The sequence below is a fragment of the Eulemur rufifrons genome, chromosome 2 (assembly GCF_041146395.1).
Source record: "Eulemur rufifrons isolate Redbay chromosome 2, OSU_ERuf_1, whole genome shotgun sequence".
NCBI classification, from domain to species: domain Eukaryota; kingdom Metazoa; phylum Chordata; class Mammalia; order Primates; family Lemuridae; genus Eulemur; species Eulemur rufifrons.
Window position 1 is genome coordinate 121,673,817 of NC_090984.1, and position 17,997 is coordinate 121,691,813.

At 45.1% G+C, this 17,997-nt stretch overlaps 1 protein-coding gene across 3 annotated transcripts in view; it reads left to right on the forward strand.

Annotated features, from left to right (window-relative positions):
• Positions 1-17,997, forward strand: part of EVL (Enah/Vasp-like) — a 178,034-nt gene that overhangs the window by 100,498 nt on the left and 59,539 nt on the right. For all 3 annotated transcript variants that reach the window (XM_069489703.1, XM_069489684.1, XM_069489693.1), the window contains exon 2: positions 17,687-17,855. In XM_069489703.1, coding sequence (XP_069345804.1) covers positions 17,687-17,855 — 169 coding nt within the window. The remainder of the gene's footprint in view (positions 1-17,686; positions 17,856-17,997) is intronic.

Consider the following 17,997-nt stretch of genomic DNA (forward strand, 5'->3'; position numbering starts at 1 on the left):
ACAGGCGCCGAGTACAAAGTTGCAGAAGAGAGTTATCATCCCAGGCCTTGGGGGCGGGGGTGGGGGGTGGGGGGACTGAAGGCAGTGATGTATGATCTGCAAATCCTGTGCCACGAGATGCAGCAGGAGTTGAACCTCTGAGATACAAATCTGAAAATTTCAAAAGCAAAACTCTGCCTCAAGAAATGAACTTACCATTTTAAATGAAGAGGACAGCATTTTTAACCTGAAACTGGAGGAAGAAGATGGCAGTTTAGGAAACAGATTTTAGAATTAAAAATCAAAAAATTCTCACAGTTTTATTAAAAGTAGATCAACACTTCAAGAAAACATTATTGTTTAAATATAGGGGACCAGATTCTGGTCCTGTGTCAGTGTACTCCTGACAGCAATGTTTAATGTTTAGAAAAACAAATAATTTCTTTCTAATCGCAGCCAATGCGATCACACATAAAACTTCCTTTATTAGGATCAATTTTATAAATCTTTCACTTTAGACCTTTATCATTTTCCCATACCCCCCCGTCTTAGTCCTATAGTTTTTTTTTTTTAATTTTATAACAGTCATTTTATCTTAGGACAAAATTTACCACATAAGTTTTTTTCATATAAAATTATCTTTTTCTCAATTCATATTTTGATTAATAGACCTAAATATATTTAGGGGTTTATTTTTTTATTAACTAATTTTGTAGCCTGTTAATATCAAGTGTTTACCTAAGAACCTTAAAAATGTGGGTATCCTATTGATAACTCAAAAGATACAGCTGTTTTTATCAAATCAAAATACTAATCTTATTTATTAAAGAATTGCATAAACAAAGATCATTTTGTTTTAGACTGAGTTTACAGCTTTACGACCTTAAAACATCTAGCAGAGGCAAATATAAAGCTGACCAGTAAACCCAGGCAGAAACATATGTTAAAAATTACTGAAGATGCTTCTAATTTTATTTTGTCAACAATTTTAAAACCAATTAATTTATCAAAGATTAAAGTCACATGAACTAAAAAAATTTGGGTAATTGCTATTAATATGTATTTTATATGAATACTTGTTTATTTAAACCAATCAGAGTAAATTTGCTTAAGAGAATTCTGGCTAACTATACCATATTTTATTATGTAGCTACAAAATCCAACTATAGTACATGTACATATGCATAAACACATTCCAAATACATACATACATATAAATAAACATCTTATAGCTTATATTTTAGGATTTTAGTCATGAGATAGTAAAACATATGAACTCATCAGTTTATAAAAGACATTTGGATCCAAATTATTTTTCTGACAAAGTAGAATAAGGCTAAACTTTAAGGTTTGGGTTTTTTTGTTTGGTTTTTTTTTTGTAATAGGCAGTCTTATGACTGTGAACCAAATTTTGAGTCAAGCAGTTTGACTCATTTACCGGTATCCTGGATTATACAAAGAATAGTTAACTGTGAAAATGTGTCTAAATTATATGAGGAGGCCCAAAAGATAAGATTTATTCTGACAAGGTCTATACAGTATTTTCTTGGACTTAATTCTTTGTCCTTGAAGATAAGAATGTTGCCATTCCATTTAGTATAGGGACAGTATCTTTTACATGGGAATTTCATCTTTTGCTTTTAAGAAGCAGCATGAAAGTCAAAATGATTTTTTCACTATTTGTTGGGTTTTGAGTGTTTTAACTTAATTAGTCAGTACACCGTAATAACGGAAGAGTTTTGGAAAAAGAGAGTTTAGCTTAGAGAAGGAGGAATTGTAAGAAAGGAAGGGGAAGGCTCCAAAAAGGAAAGAATCTTAGCTGACTTTGAAACAGTATTTTGTAGTGAGGCCTTCTTTGAGTCCTGAATGGTTTGTTTTTCTTTAGCCTCAAGATGTCAATGAGATATGCATATCTTATTTAGAGTGTGTGATTTTGTAGCCATAGTCTTTTAGTTTTGTTTCAAGAACAACAGACTGTTTGAATGATCCCTATAATGTTTGAACATGTTACCAGCTGGATTCCAGAAAATATCTTAGCATCCATTTGAACTTAGCCCATTTTGTGGATGCTCTGCTTTAATGCCAGATACGCAAATGCCAGTTAAACACAAGCACTAAATATGCAAAGGCCCAATAAATGCAGAGATAGATGGAAAATAAAGTATGTGCTGACCAGGAAGGATGATAAGCCTTCTTTAAATGAAGGGGAAAATATCCTCATCCAACCTTTAGGTCCAAACCTTGTAGCCGAGGTTGACAGGAAGAAAATACCCTCCCCCAGGTATTTTCTCCTAAACAGGAGGGGGAAAGACCTCTCCCCAACCAAATCTCAGTTAAACAGAACTCAACCAAATTTGGGAGGTCTGTTCATGAGACTCACCAGGAGGAAGAAGGGGCAACCCGCAGAAGTGGGTGGGGTAGGAGGAGACTCACCGGGTCCCAGTGTGGGTACCTTACACCGTAGTTCCAAGGGACAGTAATTCTCCCGAACGTGAGTCAGCTTTGTATCCCACCTCTGACACCATGTATGTTGAAGTTAAAAATACAGAGACAAATCTCTAGAATTAAAATGTTTTATTTGGAAAGGAAGAATAACAATTCAGGGCATTCACACAGACCAGGTGGTCTTTGGTATATCTGAAGAACAAAGAGGAGGTTGGAAGTTTTATAAGAAGAAATGTTATGTATTGCTCTTTGAGAAAATTCATTGGCACTAGTAGGGTTCTGGGGAGCTGGCAAGCTCTGACTAGTGAGCAACAGCAGTGGGCAAAATTTGTCCTAGAGTTGCAGCAAGTTATTTCAGCAGTTACAGAGAAAACTGATCTCAGGTTGTAACAGGCAATTTCAGCAGCTGGACTTGTTTGGAGCAGTGTTATGTCCTGAATGCTTTTCCCCCTAGCCTCCTCACTCTGGTTTAGTTGAGTATGATAAGAATGACCCAATTTTGTATCATCAGCTTTCATATTACATAACTTACTTATTAATTTTATTATTTGCTGTCTATCTCCACCCCTCTAGAATGTAAGTTCCAAGAAGGCAAGGATTTTTGTCTTTTGTTCACTGGTGTTTCCCCAGTGCCTAAAACATTGCCTAGCAATACTCATTTATTGAATTGCTGGATTTAATTAGCTACTTTTGATGTATGGTACCTGAAAATGCCTGGGCTACCAAAGCTGCTACTCAGTGGAGCTTCCTGATGTGGCATGTTAGAGAAGAGGTCAGAAAAACAGACATTTCTCTTGCTCTCAGGTACTGAGGAACTACGGCTCCCTGTATAGTCAGTAGTTGGCTGTCTGGGCATAATCATTGTTGCTGGCTCCTGTGTGCTGCTGATCTTGAAGTTGTAAAGATGTAAGAAGTCTCGCACAGCCTGGGTCCACCCCACAGTCCCGCCTATCCATGCATATGCCTCTGGTCAGGGTTTGGAGGAATCTGGTGTTTCCCTTGAGGTCTTGTTCACACGGGCAAATCAGAGAGTCCCAGAAAATTAGAGTTAAATAAGCCTTCAGAGATCATGTAGTCTAGTTACCCTCCATGGAACACACAGTTCCCTAGAAACATGTAGGCAAACCATTCGGAGAGCTTCTGAAACCTCTTTGCCGTCCTCCATCCCAATGAATCCAATGTGCCTCTAGTTAAGAGAAATTACCATAAAGATTCTAGGTTATTCTCACGAAAGCATGTTATGTTCCTCAGGTGTGCTGGGACAGAAAATGGTTGAGAACTGGTCTTTATTAGCTTTATACTAATGACATTATATACATTGTATCTTATTCTCTGAGGTATTGTATTGTTCCCACTTTACAGATAAGAAAACAAGGGTCAGCAAAGTTACTTGTCCCAGGCCACACTGGTATTTCTTGGTGGAGCTGGGATTTGAACCCAGGTCTCTTGGGTTTTCAGAATCTGTCCTCTTAGCTGTACCTTCTCACAGCTAACCTTGCCCAGAATTTGCAGTCAAGACTAGACTCAAGGCCTCCTAATCTCTGTTAGCTTTTGCAGCCTGTGTCCTTCCACACCGTTAATACCACGTGAGACAGATCACATCTCCTGTCAGTGCTCTGTTTATGCAGGGTCTCCCCAGCAGCATAGAGCTCTTTTAAGAGCAAGACACTTGTGTTGTTCACTTCTGTCTGTCCTTGTGCCTAGTAAATAGCTTGCAGTTACTCAACTGTTTGTTGAACTGAGCTGGTCGGCTGCCTGATAATCAGGGATGGCAGCCGAGGTGGAGCCAGGGTCTCATTCCCAGGCTATTGATTTACGCTTGGAGCTGAACGTAATATCCCCATCCTTGGCCCAAGCTGGATCTCTACAGCTGTCCCAAGGCTGTGCTGAAACCTGTTCCACTACCACGTGTGACCAAATTTTGGGACACAGGCACATATTAGAATTTATAAATGTTTTTGAGGTTTGAGGGCCCTTTATGTCCTTGTGGCTATCAAATGGCTCAACAAGGAAAGGGCTATGTTGGTGGCCTTGAAAGAGTGTGGGAAGTGGGTGTGAGACACATTCAGTCTAAGAATATCAGACTCTCTCAACAGTTGGTTGGAGTGTTTTTTCCAGATTCTACTAGACTTCACAGAAAAGTGGAGATTGGCCGTCCAAGCATCTGGGCTGTGGTCACCAAGGAGAAAAGGCAAACATCTTGATTGCCATGACGTAGCAGTCTGAGCCTCCAGCCAGTTTGGGTAGAAGAAATAGTGTCTGGGTTTAACATTGAATTTAGACTTCATTTACCCAAAGCCTTTCTTTAATTCTAACGTTCACAAAATGAGGCTCAGTCACCATTTGAGATTCTGCATGTTAATATACACAGATCTAATTCACTGCTTTCATTGCTGTAATGCAGCTATTCTCAAAATGTGGTCAGGAGACTGACCCTTTTTAGGGGTCTGTGAGTCAGAACTATATAATAATACTAAGATATTATTTGCCTTTTCACTCTTGTCTCATTATGCATAGTGGAATTTTCCAGAGCTGCACGATGTGTGCTAACATTGACGCTGTGGCAGCTAATGAGATGTTTGCTTCTGTATTCTTGTGTTTTCAAAAATTCTCAGTTTTAATTTCAAATAGGGTAAATATGGATGGACTTACATAAACATAAAATTTTTGGCATCCTCAATAATTTTTAAGAGTATAGAGAGTCCTGAGACCAAACAAGTTTGAGAATCACACCTATAAAATAGTCAGTTGTATGGCTGTACTACAAATAACATGCATAGAATTAAAAACCCCACGTTCATGATGGTGGTTCTCCCTGGCAGGGCTTCCCTTGAACTACACACTGTCAGGACGTGCCCTCACGTTTCCTAGACTGAGTGGTGGGATTATGGGAATATGCTTCTCACTGAAATACTTGAGAACCAACATTTTCAGTCTGCTACATCAAAATATTAAATCTGTTTCAAACCTGTTCCTATTAGGGAAAAAAAGTCACCCTATAGAGGATTTAATAATTACCGAGGAGAAAGCGTACTTTTCCATCGGAGACTTAGCAGTCATCCCCTTAACCAGCCTTTGCCTCTCAAGTAAAAGGCAGCTTAACATTTCATGCCACCTGATGTGGTAGACTGAGTACCCACTGTCTTCTACGTAGCGTTCTTCCTGAATTTAATCACAGGGAAGCAATCCAGACAGCCTACAGGATTCTTCACACACAAAAAATCGTCATCGATGAAAAATAAAAAAGTAGGCCAGCATTCTAGCTTAAAAGTAAATAAACAACGCAACCAAATGTAATGCATGAGTGCATCCTGGATCTAAAAAAAATCAGAAGCATGTTTGGAAAAACTGGATAACTTTTTAAAAATACAGATATGGAATCTGTATTCGATTTTTTTAGAAAATTGTTTATTTTCTTTGTTGTAATGATGGTATTTAAGTTAAATATCAAAATATCTTTATTTTAGAGAAATGTATGCTGAAGTACCTAGGATTAAAGTATGATATCTGCAGCTTACTTTCAAATGGTTCAGGAAGAAAACATAAAATGAGATGACACACATGAGGCAAAATATTAACCATGAGCAAACTGAGATGAAAGGTATAAGGGTGTACATTTCTGTAGATTTGAAATTGTTCAAAATAAAAAGTTGGAGGGAAAACAGCTTCAAAACAGTAAGAAAAAGTTGGAGTTGGGGGTTTTCTGCTTTGCTCAGTAGAGCAGAAAAGCGCTATTGTCTGGCAGAAAGTCAGGTCTATAGTCTAGTCCAGGCTCCACCACGTATTAGCCATGGGGTGGCAGGGGAGTTACTCCCTTTCTGCAGACCTACTTCCTGTGTCTAAAAACATTACTTCCGAATATTTTCCAGCTCTGATTCCAAGCATCTCTGTTCTTCAGTCACTGAACTGGGACATGGTGGCATGGTGTGGGTTTCTTCATTCCCTCGGAATAGGTGTTGAGAAGTGATGAGACCCCAGGCTGATGACTGAGGACACCAACCCCATCCCCGCCCCCCGTCCCTGCCCCGTGCCTTCCCTGACACTCTTCCCTCTGCCTGAAATGGTTCACTGCCTCCTCTGGAAGAGCCTTGCTTCTCCTTCATGGCAGTGTCCCTTGGGTCCCTTGGGCAGAATTAAATGTCCTCCTCTTGCCGCCATGGCACTTTGCACACACCTCGCATATAGCACTTAACGGCAATGTGGATTGTTTGTGCGTGCCTGTGCGTCTCCCACCTGGGGACAGAGACCATGTCTTTTATTCACCAGATGGTTGAGTTTCTTTTAAGTATGTAGCATGGGAATATATTTGATATATAGTCAGTACTCAGTAAATGAGGTGTTTTCGTGGTTTATTTTTTAAATAAGCACAGGAAGAGAGAAAGAGAAAGCAGAGGTGGCCAGAGCTCAAGTGAGCTGCGGTCCTCTCTGCCCCCACCAAAAAAAAAATTCTTGCAGGCTGAGAAATGTAATACCCAGCAAAACTCAGCAAACTCAAAAGCAAGCAATTATTCAAAGATATTTATTGAACAATCACTAGGTCCCAGTTACGAGAGAGAGGGATTGGCTCTCCCGGGAGAGGACAGGGTGAGTAGAGGCTGGAGGAGAGCACAGGTGCAAAGCAGGGATTGGATATGTGGGCGTGGAGATTCCCAAGCAGCGAGGCCTGGGGGTGGGCTCCACGCCATCCCTCCAGTGGACCTCAGTGATGCTCCTCGGTAGACCTGGACTGTTCCACAAAGACAGGACACGACAGTCTGGTCCTACCTGGTGAGGCCCAAGGCAATTCTCCAGGCTACAGCGAGGAACCTGCCACCTTGTTTTTCTCTTTAGAAGTTAAGAGAGTAAGAGGTAATGAGCCGGGCCTGGTGGCTCACACATGTAATCCTAGCACTCTGGGAGGCCAAGGCAGGAGGATTGCTTGAGGCCAGGAGTTCAAGATCAGCCTAAGCAAGAACAAGATCCGGTATCTACAAAAAATAGAAAAATTACCCACCGTGGTGGCACATGCCTGTAATCCTAGCTACTCAGGAGGCTGAGGCAGGAGGATCTCTTGAGCCCAAGGAGTTTGAGGTTGCAGTGAGCTCTGATGATGCCACTGCATACTAGCCAGGGCAGCAGAGTGAAACCTTGTCTCAAAAACAAAACAAAACAAAAAAAGAGTAAGAGGTAATGACAGCTCCACTTGTGGAAACAGAAGGCAGCTTCATACAGATTCTACCCTAAGCCTCACATCGTGTGGATTTGCTGTTTACCTGAGCCGACCTTGTCCTCATTCAGGATGGTGTCTGCTGGGTGTTAACTGTGTTAGTAAACCACTCTCCTCTTTATTTCCTTAAGTCTCCAGCAAATTTAAAAGAAAGCCCAGAAAGATGATTACTGTCATTTTACAGAGCCATGAACGTACTTCCCTGAGGTCCCCTGGCTAGTGGGCTGGGCAGAGCTCAGACTCCTGCCCAGCACTCCCTTCACTTCCCCATGTTGTCTCCGTGAGAGATTGCCTTAACTAACTGTGCCTGGCCTTGCTTTCCGGCACCAGCCAAGCAGACGTTCTCTTACATTCTCTCTCTCGGCCCCTCTCCACCTTGGGAAAGACAGTGGTCAGAAAATGGACAGTTCAGAGAAGAGCCTAGTGCTGTGTCATGCATGAGAGCCAACAGAAGAGTTTCACAAAGGTTAGGAGGGTGAGAAGGAGAGCAAGTCCATGACCTTGGAGGAGGTGGCCAGGGTGGAATGGTGGGAGCAAGGGGGTGAGGAGCAGAGTGCCCATCAGCCAACACATTTGCCTGGGTTGGGAAGACGGTGGGGCTGGGGGAGAGGGGATGGAGCGTGTCTGTGGGTGGAGTCCAAAGTGTGAGAATGAAATGCTCCAAGCGAGAAGAGGCCTCCAGCAGCAGAAAGCAGGGACCTGGCCAGTGCTGTCTCCTGCTCCCTGTGTGACTTTGGACAAGGCGCACAATGTGAAGTGGGAATAAATGTAATAATGACCATGTGACAGTCGTTTCAAGAATCACATGAAATCATGCAGGCTTTGACCTGCAAGGGGTCTACTGAACTAGCAGCAGGTGACGTACTTCAGAGACAGATTGGAATTTGGCCACGGAAAAGCCTCCTGTTTCCTTTTTCCCTGCTGGGCCTTGTCTTGGGACCCCACAGGTAAACACTGGCCCCACTCTGCACTAGGGTGCCCAGGAAGGTTTTCACAAGCCCTGCATCTCACAGTGGGCTGCTTGCTCCCGGCTGAGAGGCTTCCTCACTGATAGTTCTCAGCCTGCTTTTGAGGTTTACTTTCATTGCTTGTATGTTGACAATAAATAGGTCAGGACTCTACAAACTGCCTCAGAATCTGGCTGCGTTTCTGCTTGGCTTTGGGAACATTTATTTATGGCCACTTCTCTCCAGCCTCCCACCATTCACCACTCACTCACTTGCTAATGCATTCAGCAGCTGCTAACCCAGGGCCTGCTCAGAGTCGGAGGCACCATGCTACACTGAGGCAGATGTCTCACTGAGGAGGGGGATCTGGTGACTCAGCCATGTGCCTGCCCTCCTAAGCTCGTGCTTTAGGAGGCAGATGAGCTCTAAGTAGCTGCCACGAAAGCCTGAAAGTGAACAGAGGCACACAGCACCTCGGGGTGGGCCTGGGGGTGGAGATACTTGCCTACTGAGCGCATGCAATGCGCCAGGCATGGTACTAGACACCTTCGTGTCTTGTCTATTAATCACTATATGAAAATACTGAGGTTTTATTAGCTCTAGCTTACGGAGGAGAACTCCCACAGAACCTGGTATTCTCCCTCCACTAGCATTCTTGTACACCTATTTTATAATTGCCTGTTTTTCCTGCCAGATCGTAATTTCCTTTAGGACAGAGACGTTATGTTCCTACCCACAGCTGAGCAACATGCCTTACTCTTAGAAGTTATTAAATGAATGGGGATAAGTGGATAGATATTTTCTGAAGGCAATAATGCTTGGCCTGAGCTTTGAGAAAAGGTAAGATTCAAACCTCTGGATATAGAAAGGAGAAAGCATTTTAAGCTGAGGAGATATCTTTCTTCCTAATTACTTGAATAATAGCAGAAAAGCCATTTTAATTGCCCCAATGTCAGGGGGCTGCTTTGTCTGTCACACTAGCTTTACCACCAGGCTGCTGTTGGGGCTGTGAAAACAGACCAGCCCTTCCTCACTGAAAAGTGCTGAGCTGGGGGGTAGGCAGTGTCAATTCCAGGAGAGCAAGTAGAGAAGTTTCCTGGGAACAGCAGTGGAATCTGCTGTTTTCTTAGACCTCCAGAGGTCAACAGGTGGGGAGGAAACTGTGGCCTAAGCCCGTGATCAACTTATGGGCTGTCTGAAGGAAATGGTCCTTGCCTTGGAGGTTCCTGGTCCTGCCCAAGGACCTAATGTAAACAATGACCTGCAGTAGTGCAACAAGTGCTGTTATGGTGGTAGGCACAGGGTACATAATAAAGTCAGAGCAGGACCATCTATCTAACTCAGCCTGGCATTTTAAGGAAGGCTTTGGAAAGAGGTGACAGGTATCTTAAGTCTCTGGGGCTTCAAGGAAGGCTTTGGAAAGAGGTAACAGGTATCTTAAGTCTTTATGGCTGCATAGCAGTTAGTGGGCCAGCTGGGCTGGAAAGAGCACCCCAGGCAGAGGGAGCAGCTGAGCCAGGGCAGGGAGGCCACAGAGAGGAGGTGGGGTGTTAGGGGCCTGTGAGCTCTCCCCAAGACTAAGCCAAGGGTCGGGGTCAGCTAGGGACGGGTGGGCAAGGGCCAGATGTGAAGGGCCCCGGGCTCCCACCCAGAGCCAGGGCTGTGTCCTGTGATGGTGCTGACTCACGTTCCTGGGTGCTGTTCAGTGCCAGTTGCTGCTCCAAGAGCTTACACATGTTAAATCTTTTCATTCTCCAAACAAGGAAAGAGGAAGGAAAGATAAGGTACAAATAAGGAAACCGAGGAGCAGGGAGATCACGTAATTTGTCTGGGGTCATGTCGTAGTAAGTGGCAGAGCTCCCCGTGAGGGAAGAGGTGCAGTCAGATTGGCACTCGATGAAGGTCTTTCTGGTGACGTTGTCAAAGGTGAGTGGGGGGCAGGAGGAACAGCCAGGAGGCTACTGTGGTGGCCTAGAGGAGCAGTAACGAGGGCCAGGACACTGGCAGTAGGGAGGGAGGGAAAGAAATGGATCTAAAAGATGTTAAGGAACAGAGGGCTGGTTTGAGATTTCAGACTTGGGGGATCGAGTAGGTGTTGCTGCCATTCCCTGAAATAGTGAAAAGAATGCTTTCTGTTTTGAGTATTGTAAATGTTGAGGTCTCTGAGGTACATCCAGTAGTCGGGAATGTGGTTTCATAGCTTAGAAGAAGGGTAAGGGTTGCTCACAGACACCGGCTTTGCCAGTGGGTGGGTGGTCGTGTGACCCTGACGTGGATGAAGGGGCCGGCACAGGGACGTGACAGTTAAAGTTTCTCAAAGTTTACTGCGTGGACCATGCATCAGAGTCGGCAAGATTGTGCGTTAAATAGATTCAGCCCCACCTGACACTTACTGAATCAGAATCTCCTAAAGAGGAGTCTGAGAATTTGTATTTTAATGAGCATCTTACCCGATTTTTACAATGCATACAATTTTGAGAACCGTGAGCATGGAGTGGAAGAAGAAATTCTCAGTAGTTCACATTGGGAAACACCAAGATTTAAGGTGGTTTTAAAATCTGTTTTGGAGCCCAGACCCATTTGAGAACAGGGTAAAAACCTACTTCCAGATAAAGCTTACACACTTACTTTTGCAAGTAATTTCAGGTGATTCTTAGACACTTTAAGCCTTTCCTTAGACCCCAGCTTAAGAACCCTTGGCATCAGAGGTGAGTAGAAATACTATGAAGGAGGCCGAAAGGGAATCACCCAAGAGATCGATGGGGAACCAGGAGAGTGTGAACACTGGGAGTCAGTTAGAGGTTTTCAGAAGTGAGGACGTAGTCAGCAGTGCTGATTCACTACGAGGGTCTAGTGATTTGAAAACTGGAAATCAGCCTTTGGGGTCGGAAGGGGCAAGTCAGTAACCTTGTCTGGCTTGTTTCCGTGTCTTCCCAGGGCCAGAGCCCGGATCCCGTGGGGGGTGGAGAGACAGCAGTGGTGAGGAAATGGAGGGAGCAAGCAGCCAAGGAGCCGTAGGGGAGCAGCTGGGAGCAGCTGGGAGTGGCGAGCGGTCCAGCCCCTGTCTGCTGACCACGTGTTTACGAAGTGCTTGCCCTGGCGTAGCTACTGTGGTGGAGACAAGAAAGGAGTTCCCAGTCAGGGAGCCAACCCACCCTGGTTTGCCTGGGTCTATCCCAGTTTACCTCCCAGGAATCACCTCGGTTGTGGACAAATGCTGGTTTGGCCGTGCTAGAGAGACAAAATCACCCCTGAAGTCATGAATTGTGTGATGATGAATTGTCTGTCTGAAGGGAGCCACCAAGTCAGGGCACTGGGACTGAGCAGGACGCCTGTGCCAGTTCTGGGGACAGAGAGTGAGGCATTGATCTTCTTTCCAGTAAGAGATGCAGGCAACAAAGAATGTGGCTCCTAGGCTGGCCCTCCAGCGCAGCAGAGTCCGGCCGCCTCACCTTGGAAGTTAGCATGCGGCCCAGCCCCCAGGTCTGCCTCCCTAGGCCTGTTGGGGCTGAGACGCACCTTTGGAGGCAGCAGGTGGCCTCAGCAGCCTCTCTTCACACAGTAGGGCCCACTGCAGAGCTGTGGTTTCCTGGCTGTCCCCCGCCCAGAGACAGAAGGCTGATGGTAATCTGTGACAGATGGTTTTACTTGGCAGCTACACTTTCTCTGAGCATAAATGGAGGGGGATTGTAAATGGAATGTTCCCATGGGCACACAATCATAAATGCGCTTTTTTCCCACAATCAGAGTCATTTGTTTAACAATTATTAGTGTCTACAGCATCGAGGGACTGGGTTCACAAAGGGGAAGACAGCAGAGTCCCTGCTTTCAAAGAGGTGACAGTCTTGTGGGGCAGACAGGTAGGCAGACACTGAGAAGCAGGACTGAGAAGCCCCGTGGTGGGTAGAAGTGAGCAGTGCTGCGGGAGCCAGCCTCCTTCCGGGTGGATCTAAGTCCCATGCTGTTGTCAGGCTCGACCCTGAACTCACATGTTCCAAAAGCCTTTTGTGGTTAGCCCTGTTCCACTCTGTGGACCATCCTTTTTTGCCCTTACTTTATGAATTTACACTCTCCTTCAAGGACCGAGCAGGGCCAGGATGGAGTATCTGCATGAGCCCGTGAGAAATTCAGAAACCTCGTTCCAGGCCACGCCCGGAGTGGTGGAGCGAGAGTCTGACAGCTGTTGGGACACGGAGCCTGCAATTTCCAGCAGGATGAGAGGGCAAGAGGCTGAGGCCGACTTCAGTCTATCGTCACCAAGGGTGGTGCGCAAGTTTTTTCCTTTATATTAGTTTTATCTTGAAATGCATCAGTGGTTTCTTATATTGAGTCCAAGAAGACCCATGAGTAGGTTTTAGAGTTGTATGCAGAAAATTTGGGGTGTGTTTTGCTTGTTTTTCCTTTTCAGTGAGAGATTTCAACAAATATTCAAATGTGGTCTAGGGTGTATGCCCTAAAACAGTTAACTGGCGAACCCACGACAGGACAAATGTGCCTTCTCCCTTCCCTCCCGTGCCTTGTCCGGCGCTGGGCTGTACTTGCCCCTTGTCTGAGAGATCTCTCAGGTCAGACTAGTCTGGTACAGAAGAGGAGACTGAGGACCAGACTTGCGTGGTCTCTCTAAGCTGACAGCAGTACAGTCTGAAGCTTTGTTAGGAGCTTATGTCTCACGTGCCACTGGGAGGGAAGTTACGGGCTCGAATCTTTACAGGGCCCACAAATACCTGTACGAAAGCCCCAAATGACAATAGGAGTCAGAATGCTTATTCTCAAAGAGCCTTCCCCCAGGAGAAAACTCTAGCTGTACTTACTGTTCAGAGAAGCCTGTTAGATTCTTGGGTCTCGGTCGGGGGTGGGAAGGAGTCTATCAACCTGGTCCTTTAGCACCATATAGAACAAACCAGTGTGTTTTGACTGATTTCCTCCTTCCCTCAACTAATCTACTGATGGTTTTGATTGTATAAAAGAAGCCTGTAAGAGATCAAGATGCCATGAGCATCAGCCTCACCTCTCCTCTCCAGCTTCCTGTGGTTTGGTTTCCGTAGGAGCCAAAGGAAGGTGGGGAGCTCCGAGGCCATGTCCACGCAGGCATGAATTATACAGGCCTGTTGGGAAGCAAATAGGCTTTTTATGTGATAAAGAGAATTTTGTATGTATGTGTTTAAAAAATTAGTTCATTCATTTATTCAATAAATATTTTTAAAAGAAAATACGTGTCTGTCAAATTAAATTTCCTCAAAAGATAACTGACTTGGACAAATGAAGTTTATGATGCTGTGGAGCGTGTGTGTAATAGAGTTTGAGTATCCATCCACGTGAAAGTGTTGAGAGGACAGTCGAATGTGTGGAGCTCAGAGGCAATGTCCAAGCTGATAACAATAGAGATTTTATTAAAACAAAAAAAAATCCAAGAAAATAATAAGCGCAAATTAGAAAGACAAATCTTAAGTAGAATAAATGTATATTTTCTTGCCTTTAGGTTTTTGTTAGTGGCAATAAAATAAGCAGAGACAAATAAGCACTACTCAGATGGGGGGAAAACAGGGTTTTTGGTTAACCACAAGTTTAATTTGAACCTGAAGTGCTAAAAACAACAGAAAAAAAAGGAAACTGTGGGTATAATTGCAATAATAAAAATAGTTATTGGTGTTTAAGCATCTAGTGGCAAGCTTGTTGTTGCAAGGTACTTGAGTTATATCATTTCTGATCCTAACTCCCCTAAAAAGCGTGTGGGATACCCCAGGTACACTTCTCCCCCGGTGGATGCTTGCGGTTCTCTGCATAGCTCGTAGTTCTTGCCTCCCTCCCTCTTCCGGGGCTGCTCGTCTCCTCCGCCTAGAATCCCACATCCCCTTCCTGAATTCATCTAGAGGTTGAAAGCCTTCATCTATAAGCCCACACAGCATGTTCTTCAGAAAGTCTCACCTGCCCCCCCCCAGACCCTTAGGCTGGATAAGGTTTATAACTATTCATTCCACTTCCTGACTGCTGTGGGCTACCTGAGGGCAGGGGCAGGCCCCTCATCTCCGTATCACTGGAGGTTTTTGACCCACTGGTATCTGTGCTGATCAGATGCTAAATGACCAGATAACTTAGCTAGGGCTAAATTATTGTGCCCAATTTTAGGACCCAGACACGAGGGGAAAATGTGACAAATTGGGGACTCAGTAGAGGAGAGTCACTGGGATGGCAAGAGGCCTTGTAGCTTTGTTGTGTGGACAATGGGTAGGAGAACCAAGATGCTCCCGCAGCTGTCCAGTGGATTGTCGGGCTATCCAAAACACCCCTGCAACTCTGGAGAGCAGAGAGTGGAATGCCACTCAGAACAAGGAGGAGTTGTCGAAATTAAAACTGACAGCAAATAGGCCACTTTGGAGAGTGATAAGTTCAAAGGCTCATTGGTGCACTTGTCAGGGCTGCTTTATTGGACACGAGAGCAGATTAGATAGTCTCTGGGGTTCTCTTCAGCTCTGACATACTACAGTGAGCATATATTAGGCACCTGCTATGTGCAAGGTTCTGGAGGCACAGCAGAGAATGGGACAGGAGTGCCCCCGCCCTCATTGGACTTGCAGTATAGTAGGGTATGTCCTTTAGGGTCTTCCAAGAAGCAAATGCCAAGACCGTGCAGACAGTTAGCATGTAAAAGATTTACTGGGGATGAAGGGAGCAGGAGTAGGCAGGGAGAACTTCAGGCCATGATACAGATCCAAAGTCTGTGGAAGGAGAGAATCTGGGAAGGATGGAGTAGAAGCATCTCAGACCACAGCAGCACTGAGAAAGTTGGTGGAGAGTCCCCAAGCCAAGCTCTCCCCCACGGAGGAGTCCCGCGCTAGGCAGGAGTGAGCCAGCGCCGGTACCCCTGCTGCGTCCAGTCAGTGGCTGGGAGCAGCCAGAGAGAAGCAGGGCCTCTGTGCCTCAGCTCTGCTCCCGTGGCAGTTCTCTCGAAGGAGGGCTAAGGGAACACTTCCATGGCTGCCACACGGGGATGCTGGAAAGCACTGCCCTGTCACACAGCACCTTCTGGATATGCTTCCTCGGTGTCATCTCAAGGGCGTCTGGGGCTATGTGCCAGCAAGTGGTGGAGCTGGATTCCCGCGCAGATGCTTCTGACTTCATAAAATCTGTGTGCTGTTCACTAATACCCTGCTGTATCTCAGGACCTCTCTCAGCTCCTGAGACAGTGTTTGGAACACACACCTGCTTGCCCACTGTCACAGTTGTCAACTGAGTATGTCAATACCAGTAAGTGACAGAACTTTGCCTATAACTTGATTTGTGATTAATTTATATCGGGTTGGAACTATGATTTGAATCAAGGCCTGTCTGGTTCTCTGTACAGTTTAATTTCGACTGTGCTTCATGAGGACAGGGCCCCGAAGACTTAGCTAGGGGAGGAGCAACTCTTTCCCCAGCTCTTAAAGGATACATATTCTCTTAAAGGATACATTGTTTCAGGCTCCAAAACACAGAGACAACTGCTGCCTCCTTAAATATGTATGGAATGAATGAGGAATTATGGGGAAGGAAAATGCAGCACATCTGCAGACCACAACCCTTACAGTTCACTCCCCACACCTCTGTCCACAGACGTGCCCAGGGCCCACCACACAAGGCTTGGACGGCTGTCAGTTGTGCCCTAGTCTCCTAAACCCCAGAGCCAGAGCTGAGCAAGTCAGTGGCAAGATTGAGACCCAGCAGTGTAGACATTCGGAGTGGGTTTGAGACCCAGCACTGGCGCTTATCCATAACATGTGGCACAGGAATTCACTTGAAGTGAAATGAGGGAACATGTAGGGAAAGTCCTCATACGTGGGACTGCACACTCAAGTATTGCTGAAAGTGGAATCATCCACGTACTGGATGGTCCACAATCTCTGAGCAGTGGGAGACTTGGGTCCTGGGGAAGCTTGGCCCTCAGGAACCGAATACACTGGCCAAGTTGAGGTTTCCAAGTCCCTAAGGACTAGTCTCGTAAACAGCACTGCTTTTATCCCCCAGTAACCGCTGGGGATAGGGATCAAGTATTTTGTTTCCTTGACTGCTTGGTCTCAGCATTACAATTATCAGTTATCGTGCACACTTTGCTTCTGTATCATTGCTCCTGAATTGTGGGGCATTAAAATTCCATTTCCAGTTCTTCCCTGTCTTTCTGTGTGCCCCGTCCTGACAGCTGCCGCTCCTCGCTGCTGTTGGTACGCCTGCCCTCAGCAGCCACGTGCCTTTTACGTTGGGGAATTGTAATATGCTGGAAACTGCAAATGTGTTCAAGATTTTAGGCGTATTTGTGAATGAAGAGCTCTGAGAGACTTCCTCTGAATACAGGGGCAGGAGTGTTAGTGTATTAATTTTAGTGATGACTGTTTTCTCTCTCCAGGGGCTTCTTCCTTGGTTCTTTGTCATATTCTGAATGGATGCAGTTGCTTTGCTAGGTAAATGTCTTCAGCAAAGTAAGGTGCAGCCATCTATTTATTTTGATTTGTGCTGCTTTTTCTTTAGATAATCTAATCACTTCATTGTCCACATAGATATCTGATGCTGCCCTATCATGGTACCGTAAATGGAGCATTTTGTTGGATGTTGCAAAGAATATTATTTATGTCATGTGCCCCAGAGTCAGAATGGGTTGGAAATCCCAAATTTCATCACTGAATACCTATGTGATCGTGCATAAATCTTTTCAAGTCTCTGAGCCACACTTTTCTCATCTATAAAATGGGAGGGTAATAAACAGCTGTTTCATAAGTCGTGAAGCTTAGGTGCTCTAATGCATTCTCATATTTAATACAGTGCATAGAATATTGTGGATAGTTGACAAATTGTAACGGTAGTTCCTTATTCCAGCAACTTTTCCTCTGAAAGCAAAAATGTGAGTCTTTTTTAAGCTATTGAAAGTTTTGGCACAAAACTTCTCTCCACTCCTCATGGTCTTTGGAGAATGAAAGCTCGTCATCTCACAAAGCAGCCCTTCCATAGATGGTTGGAAGTTCTGGAAATTAGAAGGTTTCTTCATGTCAAGTAGCCATTGGCCTCTGTTTCAGCAAAGGGCAAAGCCAACTTCCATGCCCTGTAGCTGAGGCTGACGCTTCAGTTTTTTCTTTCTCTGCAGTGAACAGAGTATCTGCCAAGCTCGGGCTTCTGTGATGGTCTACGATGACACCAGTAAGAAATGGGTACCAATCAAGCCTGGCCAGCAGGGATTCAGCCGGATCAACATCTACCACAACACTGCCAGCAACACCTTCAGAGTCGTTGGAGTCAAGCTACAGGATCAGCAGGTGAGTGCTTGAGTTAGAGACTACACCCCCGAGCCTGTGCACCCCTCCTCACCATTGCCCCCTTACACACACCTATAGTGAAAAGAGGTCAGGGAAAAGAAAGGTCAATATTTGGAATGAGAGGATCTGGGTTCAAATTCTG